The sequence below is a fragment of the Perca fluviatilis genome, chromosome 18 (assembly GCF_010015445.1).
Source record: "Perca fluviatilis chromosome 18, GENO_Pfluv_1.0, whole genome shotgun sequence".
Classification (NCBI taxonomy): Eukaryota; Metazoa; Chordata; class Actinopteri; order Perciformes; family Percidae; genus Perca; species Perca fluviatilis.
The window spans coordinates 22,437,334-22,457,052 of record NC_053129.1 but is presented as its reverse complement, the minus strand read 5'-3'; the positions used below and the strand labels follow the sequence as shown (position 1 = coordinate 22,457,052).

The 19,719-nt window shown below is 40.0% G+C and overlaps 1 protein-coding gene across 3 annotated transcripts; it reads right to left on the bottom strand.

Moving 5' to 3' along the window:
• Positions 1-6,988: 6,988 nt before the first annotated feature.
• LOC120546233 (single-minded homolog 1-like) lies at positions 6,989-18,332 on the bottom strand. 3 transcript variants are annotated; one of them, XM_039781018.1, is made up of 12 exons: positions 18,199-18,332; positions 16,874-17,307; positions 15,165-15,247; positions 14,960-15,049; positions 14,691-14,799; positions 14,181-14,266; positions 13,628-13,827; positions 13,274-13,380; positions 12,920-13,067; positions 10,165-10,321; positions 9,690-10,077; positions 6,989-9,238 (listed from the first exon to the last, which is right to left on the bottom strand). In XM_039781018.1, exons 2-12 carry the CDS (start codon positions 17,046-17,048, stop codon positions 8,496-8,498), a joined length of 2,286 nt encoding a protein of 761 aa, XP_039636952.1. In that variant the 5' UTR covers positions 17,049-17,307; positions 18,199-18,332; the 3' UTR covers positions 6,989-8,495. The 3 variants fall into 3 exon arrangements, with proteins under 3 accessions (XP_039636952.1, XP_039636953.1, XP_039636954.1); XM_039781019.1 differs by having other exon boundaries at positions 9,690-10,074; XM_039781020.1 differs by lacking the exons at positions 15,165-15,247; positions 16,874-17,307; positions 18,199-18,332 and having other exon boundaries at positions 14,691-14,795; positions 14,960-15,032.
• Positions 18,333-19,719: the final 1,387 nt, after the last annotated feature.

Sequence of the window (19,719 nt, the reverse complement as noted above, 5' to 3'; positions counted from 1 at the left end):
CAGTTATTTATTTAGTTAGGTTTGTTTTCTCCAAATTTATTGACGGAAATACAATTTATTACATTTATTTCAGCAGTTTATAAGCTTTCAGTTTGATTCTATCATTTATTATCTGTTACCAATCTGTCAATGATAGATTTACCATCTATCATTTATTTGATCATAAGATAGTCATACTATGTTGTTAATATTGTAATATCAAAATAGGCCTATATAATATATTTTACATATTTGTTACCACTGTAAGGAGGCTGTACTGAAATTGCATGTTCTGTGTGACATCAGACATGTATAAGTTATCTGTATCTATATGTTAAACCCTTCTTTCACATGAAATTCACAGCCAGGATCTTTGATGCCTATTTCTTCACTGCTGTCAGTTTCCTGGCTGTTTAAGTGTCCGTTTAAAAGATGCTCCTGTCCCAGAGGGCTTGTCTTTTACCCGTCAGCCCTGTCGAAAGCACTAATCACCGCACAAAGCTGAGGCAGCGCGCCATGCGCTTGTTAGCCCTCGTCCCAATCTTCTGCCACGTCCCCCTTTGACATCCACACGGGCACTTAATTCCCCCCTATTATGTTCTTATGTTTCTATAGCCTCCTAATGAGACAAGAAAGGGGAGTATCAGGTTGTGTCCATTGATGCGACGGGATGGCGTGTGTTGAATGCGTGTGAATGCATGTGCCGATGCTCTGAGCCATCTGCCCATCACAGGAACATGGCGTGTAATAACAGAATCATGACCGTGGAGATCAGGGCCCCGGCAGGGAGCCTTGTATTCATGGAGCTTTAAAGGCAGCCATCCAACACTGATCAGACACGCCCCCCTCACCGCTTCTTTATGTGCACCCCAAACCCTCCCGTACCCCCTGATTCCATCCTCCCAGTGGCATGGGCCTCAGACTGCATGTTGCCAGGGGTGACGTGGCCGCCAGGGTCAGAGGTGCTTGTTCAGAGGTGAGGTTCAGACAGTGGGCCCATCTGATAGGACCATCTGGACGAGTGACCTGACATAATTAGTTATTAATTCTTCTCGGAGGGGAAGACAGGAGGTGGTTACACACAGTTAATGCTGCTGTTAGCACCAGGACCACAGATGTAACTTGTGTTCAAGAGAAAGCATGAAAAACCCACATCCAGCGACTCCTAAATTATATATATTTTAAAATCAGTCAACTAGCTTGCTGGGGAATCTCTTATTTCTGTGTGAGTTTAATTGTTTGCAGAAGTATTGCTCTCATTCTTGCACATAAATTGCCAAACTTAAACAATGTGACATCACACTGAGATGCTTATATGCAGCTATAATTGAGTTAAATGCAGAACATAGCTCAATCCACAGTAAACAGCAGGTTTTGGTGTCAGTTTCTCACAGTTGAAGAGAAAATGGGATGTTTCCAGTTCCAACAGTTACACTGATAAAAGAATCATAGTCTTCTCCAGCAGAATCAGTAAAGTAGACCTGAATGCAATACAGCCATAGTTTGCTACTTTTTTTAGTAAGGGTTGCTTTTTTCTCTTGCTTTTGTTTGATTGCACATTGTGGAAGTCATAGACAAAAAGCATGGGCATTGGACGGTGCCGGTTGGGGGTGTGATGAACAGTGGCAATAATAGTCATAATAAAGACTACACTACAGATACTACAGTACATGGGAAGCCAAAAGTAAAGCGTTTGTCAAGGGGCATTTTGTAAAATGAATAAATGACTATGTGAAGATTGATGATATACAATAACAATACACATAACATAATAATAACAAAAAACTATTATAGATAGAAAAGCAAAGTCATACTGAAGTAATCCTATCATTTGAATTATTGTTGTTACACAGAGATAATTATCACCATCATGTTTACAGTAACTTGGATTTGGCGTTTAATCATGCTTCAGAGATCCATCTGGTGTTCAGCTCTTTGTGAGGAGTGTGTAATGTGACCATCAAGGACTATAGTGGTACAGTGTTAGCACGGGCCCCTCCTGCTGCTCCGCTCCACTACTACTGCTGCTGCTGCTGCTGCTGGGGAATCTCCTCATTGGCATGCAGGCGGTGACTTGGAGCTGTGGAGCACCGGCACCCTCTCTCTAGGGACCCGCTCCTCGCTCTTTCCTTTCTCCTTCGTTCTCCTTGTCTGTCTCCTGCACTCTTCCTCTTGGCCCCCTAACACAGCTGTCACAATATCTGCTTGGTACGAGTGCTAGAGGGATCGTAGGAGTAGAAGAGCCCAGCTGATGTGCCACTTTAGAAGCAGAAGATTTCAAAACAGAACGGCTGAAAGGCCTCTCATGAGAGGTGGTGAATCAATCTTAAGATTTGTAGCGCACATGTAGTGTTGTCAATGCACGGGGGGATTATTCTTGCAACTCTACAGGAAATCATTTAATAAAGATATATATTTCCAGTGTCTAACATACCTCCCTAATGAAATTGTTTTAAACGACATAACAAATCATGTGAAATACAAAATGACCGCATCAGAATTCACTCTGATCTGATCTTGGCAGATTGCTGAGGTGTTTACACAGAGATGGACTGAGATGCAAACAAACAAACACAAGTCGTTGGCATGAGTTGGAAAGCATTTCACAGAGATGTTAAAGATGGAGGGAGGGAGGGAGGGAGGAGGAGAGGGAGAGGGAGAGAGAGAGAGAGAGAGAGAGAGAGAGAGAGAGAGAGAGAGAGAGAGAGAGAGAGAGATCCTGTGGATTTGGCAGGAGTGAAAGCAGTGAGAAGAGGCTGATACCAGGCAGACTCAAGCTGTGGGCAAATCAAGCGTGAAATCAGGAACAAAGGGATTCACAGGATTGGAGGGCATTAGATCCACACTGTCTGAGCCTGTGTGTTTGTGTGTGTGAGACAGGGGCTCAGGATATTGTACTTGTAGTCTTTTTTTAATAGCCTTATAGCTGGGGGATTAGTGAGTTTTAAATTAAGGTGGTTTTGTTACGGTTTTGTGAAAATTATCATGCTTTTGCTGTGATTTTTGACTTAAAAAAAGACTTAAAATTCCCATTTAAGGAAGTAACATCCCATCAAAATTACTGCAATTCACGTTTCAGGTTTGTGGGATTTGTTCTAAATGGCCAAAGGGTTTTTGTGATTTTAATTCTTCCAGATATTATTGTAATATTTTACTAACATTTAAAGTCATCATACTTAAGAGAAATTAATTACCATTTCTCTTTTGTGGAAACATCCACTAGTAGAAATGTTGACCAGCAGCTTTCGGTTGTTTTGTTGTATTTTTTAGAAAAAAGGGTTTGCGAGAAGTAAATTATAGTAATAGAAATATCAAACCTGCTAACTTTATACTATAATTGGTGACTAATAAACGCTGATATCATACCACTTGAAATTGCGTTTGTAATGTTACTTAAAAGTCTAAAATTTTGTAATATATTTCTGGATGATTTTTCTAATTGTGAACAAATCCATAAAAAATATCAAGACCGGCAATTAATTGGTCCTTCTAATAAGTTTTGCCTGTGTAGCTAAAGCCTGATATAACATATTTCTTTGTGCTTTATTGTTGTAGAAAACACATCAATTAGCAACACTGCTGCACTGGGTGACATGTTCAATCATTAAAAAGAACCTGGGCACTTAAGTTTATTTTAAGCCAATCACACTTACAACATCCTGCTGCTCACCAGTGCACCAAATATGCCAGTGAAAATAGTCCCCAACAAATGTACTATTTACGCCTGTTTGAGTAACATTTGGTAAAACTACAGTGCATTGACTTTGACCTGTTTTGAAAGATTTTCACTTCACAGACCTTCACTAGGAAGAATGGAGCTTGGAGCTTAAAGCCACGAACACGGAGGGGAAGTCAGAAAGACAGACATTGTTGGTTTTTTGTCTTTTCATGAGATTTTTTATCAAAAGAAAAATATAGAACATCTTGTATCTTTTAATTTGAAAATTTTTAATGCATTTTTTATTCAAACTCTAGAAAATCATCAAATACCAAGAGTTAAGACACTGTCTGTAAATAGTAGCATATTTTCAAAGCAGCGTTCCCAATTCAGGTGCTGTGACATAAAGAGAAACCTTATTTCCTCTCCACTTTGCAGAATGACCTCAGTCTCCCGGCTCAGCCAATCAGATCGACCAGATGACCTCAATATCCTGGTCTACCCGATCAGAACATCTAAATGTGTTCTGGTGAAACAAGGTCTGCTGTGGAGGTGTCACTAAAGGCCCTGGTTGAATGATTTTCCCAGGTCCTGTGCTGTTTTACCCTTGGTCTACTCATTTGCAGGTGACTCACCGGCAGAGGTGCACGGTTTTATTGCTGCATGGGAAATATTTTGAGTGTTTGCATGGTTTGCAGCTGTGTTTTGAGGCAAGATATATAGAAACCGCAATTTCCAAGCTGAAAGAAACAGGATTTAAGAGAAGAAGAGGAATTAAACAATTATAAGATGCCCGTTCAAACTCAAAGACCATAAAGAACACACAAACAGAAAACATGTTGAAACATTTTCCTCTGCGCTGGTCTGAAGCTACTTCATAAGGATGACTCTTCACTAAGCGCCAGGTTGAATTATGGAGGCACTAGTGGGGGAACACTTTAATTGATGTATGAATATGCAATTGTTCCTCAATGCTGGGCCTGAAATCAATCAAGTAAACATTCAGAGGCTATTCTGAGCCTTGCCACCTGCACCCTCGTATTCTTTGGTTGTTTGTCCGGTTAGGATCCATTTCTCCTTCACTGCAGTCGTGGAACCCTGGGATCTTGCTCCTGCGGTTCTATAGTTTACTTCCACATGGAGCCAATCGCATGACACAGCCAGCATTTTCATCTCCTCTAACTAATAATGCCTTATGGTGTAAACAAAGGTGATTCACTTGTGCTTTTTATTTTGCAGTAGCATGCTAGTTAAATTAACTACAAATACTTTAATTCTGTAGCACTGTGGTTCATTGAGGGGTGAGAGTAAGGAAGTAATTTACATAACACATCAGTTCTTGCAATGACATCATAAGATCCTTTGTTTTATTGCTGCTTGATTTGATTGTAGTCCCAACATCTGCTATTCTCCAGCAACTTAAATCACTCCTACATAATTTAAAGATACGTTACATCAATTTTAGACGTCTCTAATGTGTTCTCTGCAAACTCCTTGTTTTAAGTATTTGGCAGTGATCGAAAGTAACAAGTACTGTACTTGAATACAATTTTGAAGTACTTCTACTTTACTTGAACAGTTAAATATTATGATACTTCTACATTTCAAAGGGCGGTACTGTATTACTCCCCTTATTTGTCTGACAACTATAGTTGCTATGACATTTTCTACAACCCGGCAACCCAGATGGTATTCTAATTCATGACTTAACTGATGTGTATAACATTTATGAATTATTTATTTATCATTGATAAAACCATCAATTACAAAGCCTTTATAAAGGGTGACGTAAAGGAGAGTGGTACAGATTTAGCATACAAATCATAATCAATTACCAAATACGGTAATCTATTATAGATTAAATAAACTGATGGTCTATGAAGTAGTTTACATTTTGCTCCACATTGACCAGCAAAAGCATTAAAATGCTGCTTTCACAATATTTCATCAATAATTATGCAACAATATAATGCATATAATAATATGTTTATGTAAGTATCATCAGTAAAATATCCTTTAAGTGTCAAAAGTAAAAGTACTCATTATGCAGTACGGCTATACTTAGTATATTCATTTTACTTAGGTATAATCTTTAATGCAGGACTTTTACTGTAATGGTGTATTTATATATTGGTATTGGATCTGAGTGTTTTATCCTCTGCTATTCTGTAAGTTCAGGTTTTCTCAAAATCTGTGAGAAAATTGTTCATTTTCCTCTCCGAGGCTCTATAATTGCCTCTTTCTTTCTATAGGACTGAGGTAGAGAGAGGATTTTGGGTGGATGGGTGTATGCAAGTGTACAAAGTCTGGGCAAAAAGCCCAGTGTTTGGCTGCATTTGTAGCCGACTCTACATGTGAAAGCCTTGAGGGCACATCAGGCAAAAGCCCCAGTGTTTAGAAGAAAAAAACCTCTCTTGTTATTGAAGTATCTCAGCAATAAACACACACTCATTCACTCATACACACCCTTCCTAAACCTTGGTGCGGAGTGTTGTAGTTGTTCTACCTCCTGGAATGACAGCAGCAGTGATATCTGGCAGACCATCACATAGTCATGTCAGCGTTGACTGATGGGAGCTCTGCATCCAGGCCCAGACTGTGTCCAGGTTCCACTCAGCTCAGACAGCCAGGCAGGCCAGCTCTCCAGCTACATGTGAATAACTTACATATATTAAAATACATGGCAGAGAAATTGCCTTTGAGCAGAGGTCAGAGCGGCTAAACGTGCAAGTTCAACTGCTTCGAACTGCAGGAACGTGCTGCTGCAAGTGCATTTAAAATGTGACAGCTCGGTTGTCACACAAGCAGTTTGCTGTTGTAATGACGTGTATGAGGGCTTTGGACTAGATGTTTGTCATAATGCCCTCCTTTAATTGTTATTAAAAACACATCAATGAGCCACTTCATTGCACTGGGTGACATTCATTACGATGAACATGGTTGGTTTGTAATTTGAGTCAATCCCAACATCTACCGCCCTCCTGGTGTAAATACTCACTAGAGCACCAATCGTGTATAAATCCGCAACTGAAAATAGTGCTACAGTGCTACAGTGCTCAGCTGTTTTAGGAAATGATTTAGCTTTTTTTCAAAATTGAAACAATATATTTGTGACCCAGATTTACATCTTTTCACTGTTGGTTGTTTTTCATAGGATTTGTTGACAATAAAAAAATAGGGTATTGACACCACACCTATTCTTTAAGGTTTCAGACTATTGTTTTACAAAATAATTTACAATGAAACTCACAAAAAAACACATGGCCATCAACTTCAAAGATCTGCTGTATTTCATTTTTATTTTTATTTGATCTATATCTATATCATGTTATTTCTTTTGTTGATAAATAGCTAAATGGCTGGGGATGGGCCAAATACTTGTCATTATACAGAAATAAAAATTAACTCATTAACTTAATATTTATATCTATATCTATACATCTCAAAATGCATTGTACAAAGCTGTCCTGGTTGTTCACGATGGATGAACAACAGCTACATTTATCTCCAATATGTCTAAAATTGTTATGGAGTTTTTCTGAGGCGGCAGTTGTGGGCAAATTCATTCAAAGCACTTTTTTTTCCAGATAAGAGTTGTGCGACAAAAATCAACAGAGACAGAAGTTGTTGGTTTGCAACTGTATTCAGATTCAAGACTTTAAAACCAGTTAATAAATAATCTTGTCACTTCTTGTTCAAAAGTTCATTGTGAGATGATATTTACAGCATAAATTAAATAAGAAACTAAAGACATTAAACACATTCTTATTAAGTCTGTTTCAATTGTATTTGTTATATTTGTCATAACAAAAACTAAAACAAATGGTTTTCTTTGAGAACAATTACATGTGGAGCAGGATTTAGGGATTTAAAAGCATACTCTACATATGCTAATAACTTGGGTAACAGTTAAGTGAGGTAAAAAACTGGGAAAATTATACTCTGATATGTAAATAATATTGTTTCAGGCACAACTTAAGTCAATATATACAATGCCTATATTTAGAGGGCATGGGGAGATTACAAATGTGTTTTGGGTTCTCTCTTTGCGCTCTAAGTAAGGGCATTTCACATTTAAACAGTTTAAAGTTGACCTGCATATTTTACACTTTTACATATCAGAAGCATTTTTTCTTTCTGTTTTTCCACTTCATTTCATTTTTTAATCTAATGTTGGTGTAATCCAAACACCAAAACAAATCTTATGCGACCAATAAAGATTCTACTTGGACAGAAAAAAATGGCACATAGAGAAAACAGCCCACTGACAAATAAATAACAGGAAACATTGACATCTTACAATAGTGAAACTCTCGCCTTTCCCATGTTGCACTTCTTGTGTCAAACATTATTCTCTGCGCAATGGAGTTTTCAGGTGAAGGGGCAATGGAACAACACATTTTCATACTGCCTTTGGAAATAGTGTCCGGGACAGATTAACTCACATGGCCAATGGTGCGTGAGGCACACTGGCTTGATGTTTAACCAGACTCAAAACTTAGGTCGCCTTTGCAAGGAGGGGAATTTATTTCACCATTAAAATAACACTATATCCCTAACTAATGGAGCAAACCTCCACTCTGGGAAGTGGCAGACCAAATGTCAGTTCTTGGACAGTAGTTCAAATCATCCTCCGATGATATAGAAAAGATAATGGTATGATACAAAGGCTGACAAACACAAATTGTGCATGAGCCACCAAGGGTGCATCAACCCAGTGCAGGTACCTTTTTATTCTTTTTTTTCTATTGTCTGGCCATTTGTATCAAGCACCTGGTCGGTGTTTGCAGGTGCATAAAGCACCCCCTTACTGTAACATCCTCATCTAGAGAACAGGAACTATCTGCACCAGATATCGTCAGCTCCCGTTGGTTATGATAACTGAAGTGGCCTTGTGTCCCTGCATCTGCTCGGCCTGCATCCTCACATGGGACGCCACATCATACTGGACTCCTCCACAGGCCAGGCCTGAATAACTCCGCAGGTTCTCCGGGTCATACAGGTGCTCCAGGGAGTATCCAGTCAAAGCATAGGCTGCTTGCCTGTCCAGTGATTGCCTCTCCTGGGCCTGATAGAGCAGTGGGCTCCCCTGGGGCTGTGGAGGGTGGGGGGACAGATCTGTCTGCATGTAGTCTTTGGTGAGGGAGAGGCCAGACCTGGGGATCCCATCAGAACTGGGGCTGCTGAGACGAGACAGAGAGGCCGGACTGGTTGTGTTTTCGTCATTGTCGTGCGGACCGAGCACTTTGACGCTGTCCCGATGATGGAGACGTTCAGAGGGGAGGTCGATGCTGGGGGCTCCCGGGCCACGGCACACCACGCTGGGCATGGTGAGCTGGGAGTGGTGCGATAGTGAGGAGGTGAAGCACGGGCTGTGGGCTTTGGCGAGGCCTGAGACGTCCAGCGGCACCTTGTGTTGCTGCAGGCGGCTCTCTTCCTCTTTGATCATCTGCTGCGTGGCTCGGATTAGGGTCTCCATCTTGCTGGGCTCTCGAGGGGTTGCCCGGAAGTGGTCACCATGGTAACGCTCACCTGAATCACTGGTGGACCCGCCTCCATCAGGTGAACTCACTACACTGTCTTCATCCCAGTGGCCCCGTCCTGTGAGGAGAGTTCAATGACCACATTTCAAACCAGTGAAATCAATGATTGCAGTATGTTAATAAGTAATTTGATCCTTTTTGTCTGCCTTTAGTAAGTGTGAGAAAACTACTCACAACATGATCTGTATCCTATACTTCTCATATATTTTGTGCTAGTTGCAAAAACGTGTGACGTTCTGCTTCAAGTGACTATAGAACCATGGTCTGTTAGACTGAATGTCTTGGCAGAAGCACAGTGGGGGTTGTTTCCCTGTGTGAGGATGTGAAATAACTTGGCTTTCAATTGCAGGCAATTTTTGAACAGATGGTAGCAATCGGCACACTGGCAAGAGACAGCGTAAACAACTTAGCATGTCCCATAATAACATTTGGAAAACAGCTACCATAAGAAGTTAGGCCAGTGCTATTTTCAGAGACAGATGGTTGTGGTCTCAACCTTAACACCTCACCGTGAATGGCTCCATGGTAGGATGTGATTTCGTAGCCCTCGCTGTTGTCGTTGGAAGATTTTGGCAGCGAGAGCACAGAGCGCGTGGCATCCCACCACACTTCTCTTCCTGACTGGGGGGTTCCCAGGAAGTAGCGGCCGCTCTGACATCGCACGCGGTCACAGGTGGTGGTGTGAGGATGTGTTTGGTCATGGGTGATATCGTCCTCTGATAGACCCAGGCCATAGCACAGGGAGCCTGAGTCTGGATACAGTCGGTAGGCACAAGATGCCTCCGCAGCCTCGCCGGGATCCAGCAGCTGAGGAGAAGCAGAGTCTGTCAGCGGGCTGCCTCCCCACTGGCTGTCTTGGTCTGACTCTGAACGCTCTGGATTGAAAGCTGAAAACTGCTGACAGAAACAAGAAAATCACAGTTTTGAGAGTTTGTGAAACTTGAGTCTCCTTTCTGGATTTAGCTGTATCAGGCTGTGTATTACCTGTGGGTAGGGTGACACTCTGGCTTTGGCCTTCGTCTGGGTCAGACGTGACTTGGTGCTCTTCCTGTCTTCACTGTGACTGTCAGCGTAGGGGAAGGCTGGCTTGGTGGGGCTCATTTGGTCCAAAGACAGCTGCATTCCCTTATACTCAGTATCCCTTTTGACACAAACAAAATATATGTTAGAGACAAAATAAAAGTTTGAACCCATATTTATCCAGGTTGTGACTTTTTTTTTTGCCATTCTAGCGACTTGAGGAATGGCAATGTTGGTCAGTCCAACACTTTGGTTGAGACTGAAATATCTTGACTGCTGCCTGGAATATGGTACACACATTCATGTCCCCCTTAAGATAAATTCTATTAACTTTGCCGATACCCTGACTTTTCATTTAGGCCTAGCACCCCCAGCAGGTCAAAATCCAATACTTTGGTTTATAATCAAAATACCTGCAAAATGAATGACATTCCCATCAGCCTCAGCTGTACTCCAAATACTGAAAAAAACAGAGGGGAATGGATTGTCTCCACACCGATTTTTTTCATAGCCACATGCATGCGTAGCCGGACCGGATATCAAAGGGACTTCATTCTCTGCTCAGGACACCATTGCTCCACTATAACTTTACATGTTCTAAATGTTACATACAGCCTCTTTTAAAATGTATGCATTGCTTAATTTTAGTGTTGATGGTTTAGTGCCTTGATCAAGGACACTTTTATTGTTGTTGAGAGGGGACATAGTGTTTCTTGTTCACCTTCCCACCAGGTTTTCCCAATCAATTCAGAGCTTCTCAAACCTTTAGGCCAGCGTTTCCCCCCAAACAATCTTCTTTATTTCTTATACAGTTTCGGTGGTAGTGTTGCACCAAGTGACATTATCAGTAATTAGCCTGCAGCAGACGTCTTGGCCAATATTGAACGTAGATAACTACACAGACTTATTTTACAATCACACGTTTTGCACCATAAGTAATGTGAGGTCTATGAAAAGTGAAAACAACATTTAAGATAAGTTTAAAAGATTAAGTACTCCCACTTCTAAGAAAAAAACAGACACCATGAAGAAAGTTAATCATTGTTTTCCGCTGTACAAGCATTGCCAGAATCCTGCCAGAAATAAATCATGAGTAAATGTGCACACACAGACACATGCATGTGCACGTATTATCTCTGCAATGGCAGTCCTCTGCAAGCATCTGTTTTTTGTATAATGCAAGTTTCTTTTTACTTGTATATGTGCATGCACCTTGTGCACCATCTTTGACATTTTAACCCACTGTCCTGTAGCTGAACTCAAGTGTCGCTGTCGAGGGAGTGAAAAGGCTCCTGTGTCAAGTGTTCAGCAAACATGAGCCTATTCTTAACTTATCACATCAACAGTATGTAATAGCAGCTGCCTGGCATTTTAAACCCTGTGGCCCATCCCTGACCCTGCACAGCCAGCCTCTTTAATATCACTCTAAATATGACCCATTCTTTATGTACAACACCTTCGGGGAAAGGCTGTGTTTGGATAGCCAGTACACAGTGTGAGTGTTATTTGCTCTTGCAGGTATAGTTGCGGTGGCTGGTTCTGCATCCTATCTGTGCCCTGGATGACTTATGTCTGAGCCAATAATGTTGGGCCTTTGTGCAAACTCAGCTGTGTTAGCCGAATTCCACCTCAGGGTCAATGTCAGAGCACCTCATGTCTGAAATACGCCACCAGCCAACCTCCAAACATGATTTATAAATGGATTCTTGTTGGGTTAAAACGCTGTTGGGGCAAGGTTTTTGGATTGAATTGCTTTTTTTTTTTGCTTTTTTTTATGTAGCTGCTTTTTTGTGCTCTTGCTTTATGTGAGCTCTTGGATACTTTTGTGTTAGAGCTAATTATGTGATTAGAAATTCGCTGTCATTTAATGTTACTTTTTGTTTTCTCCTTTGCTGCATTGGAGAAATCAATACGTGAAGTGCAGCCATATGCATGCAATGCACCTACAGACACTCACAAAAACACCCTGTTACACACACACACACAAAAGAAAGCCACATGTGGATCAACCAAACTTAAGAAGGAAAATCCAACATGTGCTACAGCTATGAGATATTGATTCCTAGTTCACGGTTTGATTGATTTTGCTTTCCTTAGACTGCAGATCGATGGTGACAGTAGAGGTTTTTTGATGGGTTTGAACCCTGATGTTTGTCTTGCTGTCTCAAAGGGCCTTAGTGTGTTGTGTGCTCTCATAACACACAACTGCCTGAGCCCTGCAGTCGCAGTATTTGGTGGATTTTTACTCAGAGGCTACAGAGGGATAAAGAGACGGATTTGTCCAAGAGACAAAGACCCATCATATCATAGAGTGAGCTTCAAGCATGGATCATAAGAGTGTATGATATGAATTTACTTGATCTAGTTAAATAATCGATGCTCCTCCCTCTACAAATACCATTAAAAATGCAGCTGCTTTTAGCCCAGCATAGCCCTTTAAACCTTGTGTTACCATGTTTATGGAGCTGTGATTTTAGGGATTTTACTCCGAAATTCATTAATTGTAACAACTTAACATCTGAATGCATGATTCCTAATTACAAATGAAATAATCCAACCCAATGGAATGCTTGAGTGATACCTTTAACTTGACTAAACACCTCAAGAAAGTATTAAGAATATTTTGTTTTTTATTCTTAAATCAATCTGTTTCTTAAGAGTAGTTCTCTTAAGAAAAGTTTCTCTCTGATTTTAGGATGGGAATATAAGTGAGACTTACGTGAGGACATAGTTGACGCTGACTATACAGTGAGGTCTTGAGGACCGGCTGTTGTGGACGATTGTGGCGTAACTCTGGACCCAGACCCAGCCGCCGTGCTTGGCCAGGAAACGATAATACTTAGTGGTAACTTGGCCTTTTACAAGCACTGAAGGAGATAAAAGAATCAGGCAGAAGACAGAGATTAACATACTTAACTGTGTGTGTGTGTGTGTGTGTGTGTGTGTGTGTGTGTGTGTGTGTGTGTGTGTGTGTGTCTGTGTCTGCTGCGGCAGGTTGCCTGAGCAGTTACTGTGACAAAAGAAGGTCAGCCAGCCTGTTGTAAAAGCATAATAGTGCAGGTTTGTAACTCACGGAGGTGGTGTGCACAGCGGAGGTGGAAGATGTCACAGCTGTGGACGTGATGGTACAGGGTTTTCTCTATCAGGTCCTGGGGCTCATAACCTGTCAGCTCTGCCACCCTGGAGAGGAATTAACCAGTTGTATTTAAAATATGCAGAGTGATCCAGGGATACTTCAGATTTGTCTTGTTTTGCTTGTGTTTTACAGTCAAGAATTGTAGTAGTTAATTGGGGAACTATTTGAACCCTCCTAATGAAAAATGTATGTGCTTTACAGTAAGCCCGCACAAAATAAAGAACACTGGATTACAAAGAAAACACCTCAAGAGAAATAATGAATGTCATACACAGTAAACTGGCTGTGTACCTGGAGTCCAGGAAGATGAGCTTCATGTCCAAACTGGCTCTGAACATAAACATGTTGCTGTGCAGTTTGATCTCGGTCACAGCGCTGGGAGGCAGGGAGTGACCCACAGCCACCAAACCCACGTTCTGGTAGCAGCCCTCAAAAGGAGACATGTCTAAACTGTACTGACGGATCTTCAGGTAGCCACTGCAGTGGATCACCTGTGGTGGAGCAAGATAGACATCATGATAGACATTAAATGTATATAAGAAAATCCTGAAATGTCCCTTCAAACAGAAGTTTATACAGTGCGATTAATACTGAATAATGTATATACTACTGAGCAGAAATAAAGAATTATTATTACAATACAATATTATAGAAAGGCAAAAGGATATTGTAATACCTCTGTGCTGAAGTCCTTATGGCATTACATGAATACTATATTACATTTTCTTAGATAAAAATAAAGAAAATATTGTTTTTCTTTCATTAGGATAAATTATTGAATTACTCTATTGCAATTAATAGTTAATTAAATACCATAGACCAGTGACTATGCCTAGTTGCTTACCTTGTATCCACCACTGGTGAGGCCTGCGTTTCTTTTTGCCAGCACACATTTCATCCGCAAAAAGAAAGAGCGCTCTGCTTCATATTCTGAAGGAAGGGAAAAAAATGTAACTGGGCTTTTATAAAATAAGAGTCAACTCAGAAACTATCACAGAATGGGGAAAAGGGCTGACGCTACGTGTGCGTATTTAAAAACAGTTTCCGAGATCACTATGACGTTTTTGCATTTTAATAATAATATAGCCTAATAATAACAAAATAAATGCATTATTTCTGTAACATAAAAATTAAATAGGTGCATGGAAACATATAAAGCGATTTTACTGTTGCAAAATGCGGGAATACGAAGACACGCATTGGTGCAGACTATATTTGCATCTGTGTTATTGACACATCCGTTGCATTACAATCGATATCTCCTCGTTCTAGACAGCGCAGTATAGTAATTTCCAATTTAATTGCAAATAGACGAGATATATTTGGGAAGCTTCAGAGAGGAAATGTATTTTACCTTGGACGAAATGTGAGTGATATGGCTGATGTGGCGTCAGCACAGCTGTCATCTCGTCGTGGTCGGCAGGATGTACATATTCATAAATACTGTTCCCAGTCAACTCTACCTGTTGAGAATAACTCATGTAATTAACAGGTAAAGACTGTGATGGACTATGATTTAATTTGCAAAACACTGTCAGAAAATATGACAAAGTAGCAGAAATGCATAAAACATATCTTAAATAAATAAAAAATACATAAATAAACATGATTGTACAAACGGACCTGAGACAGTCCTAAATGGACCGACGCTGTTTCTGAAATGTACATTATTTTCCCATCTGGAGCCACAACAAAGATGAATCCGTCCAACGTCTGCAAATAATCGAGACGCCACAGTTAGCCCGATACCTCTCAAAATGATTTCACACGACCATATTCCTTTCTTGCAAATAATTAACAGTTAATTGTGCTGGTAATACTAATATACCTGCAGCAAATGAGATCCCAGCTCTCGTCCAATATTGTCCAGAGATCTTGTTCGACTTGTATGACCCCAAGCCTCACCCAAACCTGGAGAGTGTGAAAAAAATGCTGTTTGTCTGCTGTGTGACATTATGATGAAATGGAGAAGATGCAGAAGTGTTTATTATATATATATATATATATATATATATATATATATATATATATATATATATATATATATATATATATATATATGGATAATGAAGAAATACAACGCCATATTTTGTAATTGGTTATATAAATCTACATTATTATTATTATTATTATTATTATTATTATTATTACTAAAGTTAGACTACTGAAAAAGGCTGGACACAAAACACCCACACACACACACCCACACACACACACACACACACACACACACACACCCTCAAGCCAGAGGCGTGCCTGTTAAAAAGGTCTATTTAGTGTTAAAGCATTTGCAGTGCCTGCCACATGATGTACAGGCTGCAGACATGAACCTCGTTAATCTGTTTGTGTTTACAAGATAGTTGGCGATGTGACTCTTGTCACACCTGCAATGTAGACATTCAATCTGGAGGGATGACATCACTTATATAGCAGGATGATATTTTAATTCATCATGATACTCCAGAATGAAAATGCAGAATTTGAATGCCTCCTTACATTAATCCACCAATTTGTCCATCTTTTAGATTTCCTTTTGGTCCAGTAAATCCCTCAGTTTAGGCCACTATTTCCAGTGTAAGTGAAGCAAGTAGCCAGGGCTGCTCATTGAAATTCATTCAGTTTCATGAAGCTCTCATTGAGCTCGGGTATCATCAATAAATTAGGTGCTGCTGTAAATGGAAATAAAAAAACGGTCTCCGCTGTCGGACATAGTAGTAGCCTAGTAGTTTACTATCATGAGAGGATGTAGAAAAAACCTACAACAAGAAAAAAAAATGTGGGGGGGATGGGTACATAATATTAAAAATACGAAGAATAAAATGTTTTTTTGTTTTGTTCTATAGGCTAGATTTAAAAAGTAATTTTAGTCTCTCTTACATACTTTTATGTAACATATTATGACAGCAAAATATAATTGTGTCTGTTGAGTATATAGCAGCAGAAAAGTGGCAGATCATTAGTAGCATTTTTCTTATACAAGAGAGGCTGTGTAAGATTGTATGTGCCTCCTGCTTACATGACTTTAAGTAATTAGAAGCCTTGCAGGGCCTTTTTTAAAATAATTGGTAAGTCTTGTTCTCAGGCACGCAGTCAAAGAAGCCTGCAGAGACCCGTATAAAAGATGGTGGCAAATCGTCTCCTTTAGACACACTGAATTAAAAACGACCATAATCCATTTGGAAAGACTCCCTGCAGTTTAGGGGGAAATTACTGTAATGTTCCTATAATATTTCTTTATGGCTCAACGTGGGTCTGTGAGCGCGGGTATATTGACAGTATCCTACTTGAATTTCAGTTTTTTTTTTTTTATTGCATCTTCTATAACACTATTGTAAATAGGACTAAACTGATTCCTGATATTATTAATAATAATATTTACACGTTTCAACTAAAACAAATTATCGTGGGATTACTAAATTATAACCGAATTATATTGATTACTGGAATATTGATTTTATATTAATATAATATAATATGATATATTAGCCTATATCCTGCCTTTTATCCATCATATCGTTTGTTGACTATTTCGCTCACCCTGAGGGAAAACAATTCTCATCTTCAGGTAACTCGTTGTCAGTCTTATTATGGAGGCTTTGTCCAGTTGTGAGGTTATGGCCGAAGGTAAAGGCAACATTTTGGCCAGTTCATAAAATTCGCTGTTCTCCTTTTCCCGTCTAGTCCTTGCTGCCGTTTTGGATTTCTCCTTCATTTCGGCGCCTTTTCACTGTATCCTTCCTTGTCTGAGAGGGTGGGCATTCAAATCAGCAGTTTCGCTGATTCCTCTCCACCTTGACTCCTTTTCATTGCAGATTTTTATCAACTAAAAAAATGTGGAGTTTTAATGTAAACAGTTGAATCCAAAAAGAAATGTGAATATCCCTGGTTGCCTACTCCTGATGGCGGGCAGTGATACTTCAACTGGTTGTAGTTAAACCGTAAAGGTGCTGCCGCGGGATCTCATCCATGACCTGGAAAACACACACAGAAACAAATATTAAAGCATCATTGCATGTTGATCTGCAGAGGCTCACGTTCACTCTAAGACCGGACATGATGTAACCCTCTCGTGTGTTGTTTTAATGTAAGCCTGATGCAGGCCTGCATATCATAACAACGTTTACACATCAAGCATCTATCAAAATAAAAGTCTGATTTATTGAAGAAGACTATAACCTTGACATTCTCGGCTTTTAATTGCAGCATCACGACGAAAAGCAGCAACAATTACCACAATATGAAGAAAAAAAACAATTTAATAATAACAATTACATCAGCAAAAAAACAAAACAAAAAAAACAGTGCAATACAAGACCACTAACAGTTCCCTGAGTAATTTAATTTCATGAAGATATAAATATGTGTAGCCCAACTATTAAACAAGTTTTTACTTTCATGAAACAAGCTCACCCATTGGTCAAAAAACAATTTCAAAATGTGGTGAGGGGCACACTGCAAACATGTCCATCTCAAGTCACTTTAGCCACCAAGCAGCCTTTAATAGACTTCTGCCAATGAGGTGAAATAATTCAGCATTTTCTGTTGCTTCAGGAATGATGATACACAGCATCATGTTGTTGATCACTGCAGTAGTATCGAGGAAATGTAATTTGCTCCAGCACAGTTCCTGAAACGTGTGCAGCTGCGTTGGAAAAAAACAACAACTGGGACATAATCTCACCTCGCTGGCCAAGATTTTTTCACTCGTTTTAAGAAAATTACATTTAACATCCAGTGTAAGATGACCGAATTGTTGAGACAGATTTATTTACAGTATTCCTACCCGCGCTGAGATACACTGTATATTCCCCTACATCTGAATCGATACTGTGGCCTTACAGGCAGCCTGCTGGGAATTTCACCTGTCCTGATCCGGGTTCACCAGTCGTCCCAGTTAAGTTTGGTCTCTGCTCCTCCTGGATTTCCACCTGGAAAGTTGAACGGACCGTGCGCTGCATACACCTCTCCAAATTATAAGGACGCGCAACGAGTGGCATTCGTGCCCAACAAGCCTCTTCTCCTCAACTATCTCACTGTCCCTCTCTGGAACTGCTCGGGACCCGCCCACCGTGTGCCCACCTCGCTCTGATTGGATGGAAAAGCTGAAAGTCATTTCGTGATTGGAGTTTTACCGTGGGCGTCAACTTGGTACGGCAAGGCTCAGCACTTGTCCGTGCCCGAAGTGAGCTTAGATGTGATCTTGTTGTGTTTTTGTCATTAGCGTTAGGAACACTGATCAAGCTGAAATAAATAGATAAATCAGCAAAAATAGCACAGCAAGGGAATGTTCTGGGCTCAATAAAAACAACAAAGACCTTCTGCTGGTGATTATTTTAAGGAAAATATCCAGACTAAAATATAAATCTTCTTTATTCCAGAGAAAAAGAAACAATCATTTGTTTCCACAATTAATTAAGACAATCATCAAACAATTTTGATCGGTTTTCTCACATTTCATATGATTTTTTTTACCTAAATGGAAAGTATCATAGCCTAATGTGTAGCCTAATCAGGACTAAAGTATTTTGAATTTATTCGCTGTAATGCATTTCCTGAAATATGTGTTGAAATACGGAAAACGGATGCAAGTTTGGTGACGTTTCTAGTAATAAAAACACAACAGATGAATACATAACTCAACAGATGTTAGCATACTGCTACGGGAAGAAAAACATCTGTTGATGTTCTACTCGTGCTGCTGCTCATAGAAATGATTTTAATATACTGTATAGGGTCTTTATTTATACTGAACTGTAGATCCGACCAAAGCATGGATCTGCTTTAGTGGCTACACTAAATATTTCACTTGTTTTTTGTGGATTGCTTTTCTCTGCATTTAGAACCTTTTTGGTTCAGAATTTCTAAGCATTTAATGGATTTGTTGTTGGTTATTCCTAAACATTGAGAAGCTATTAAAGCAGAAGTAGGTCTACATGCTCTTAAGTGCGTTGCATTTATGCTTAAACTTTAAATTTGATATTTAAATCTTGAGGTTGCATGATTTTTTTTTTTTTTTTGCGCATGGAAACCACTGACTTGATGCATTTCTAATTTTCTCTCTTATCAAATTTACCTTTTATCAACTCACTCCGGTTTGTTCTGAGCTATTTCGGACCTGGGGTTTTCTTAAAAAAACAACAAATGCAAAACAGTTTTCTCCCGCCTGAGAGAGCAGTGCGCCCGTGTCCATGGCTCATGCAGTAGTTTGGTGTCCGTGAAAACACATTTATCTGAGGATTAATTTCCATGGTTTGAATCAGATGAGAGCGCCGCTGCGCATGTAGTTTTTTAATTAGGTACCGGGTGCTCAGATGGAGGAGGAGGAGGGGATGGTTAGAGCAGCGGGCGCGGTGACGGGGGCGCGGACGCATGGCGGTGAGCTC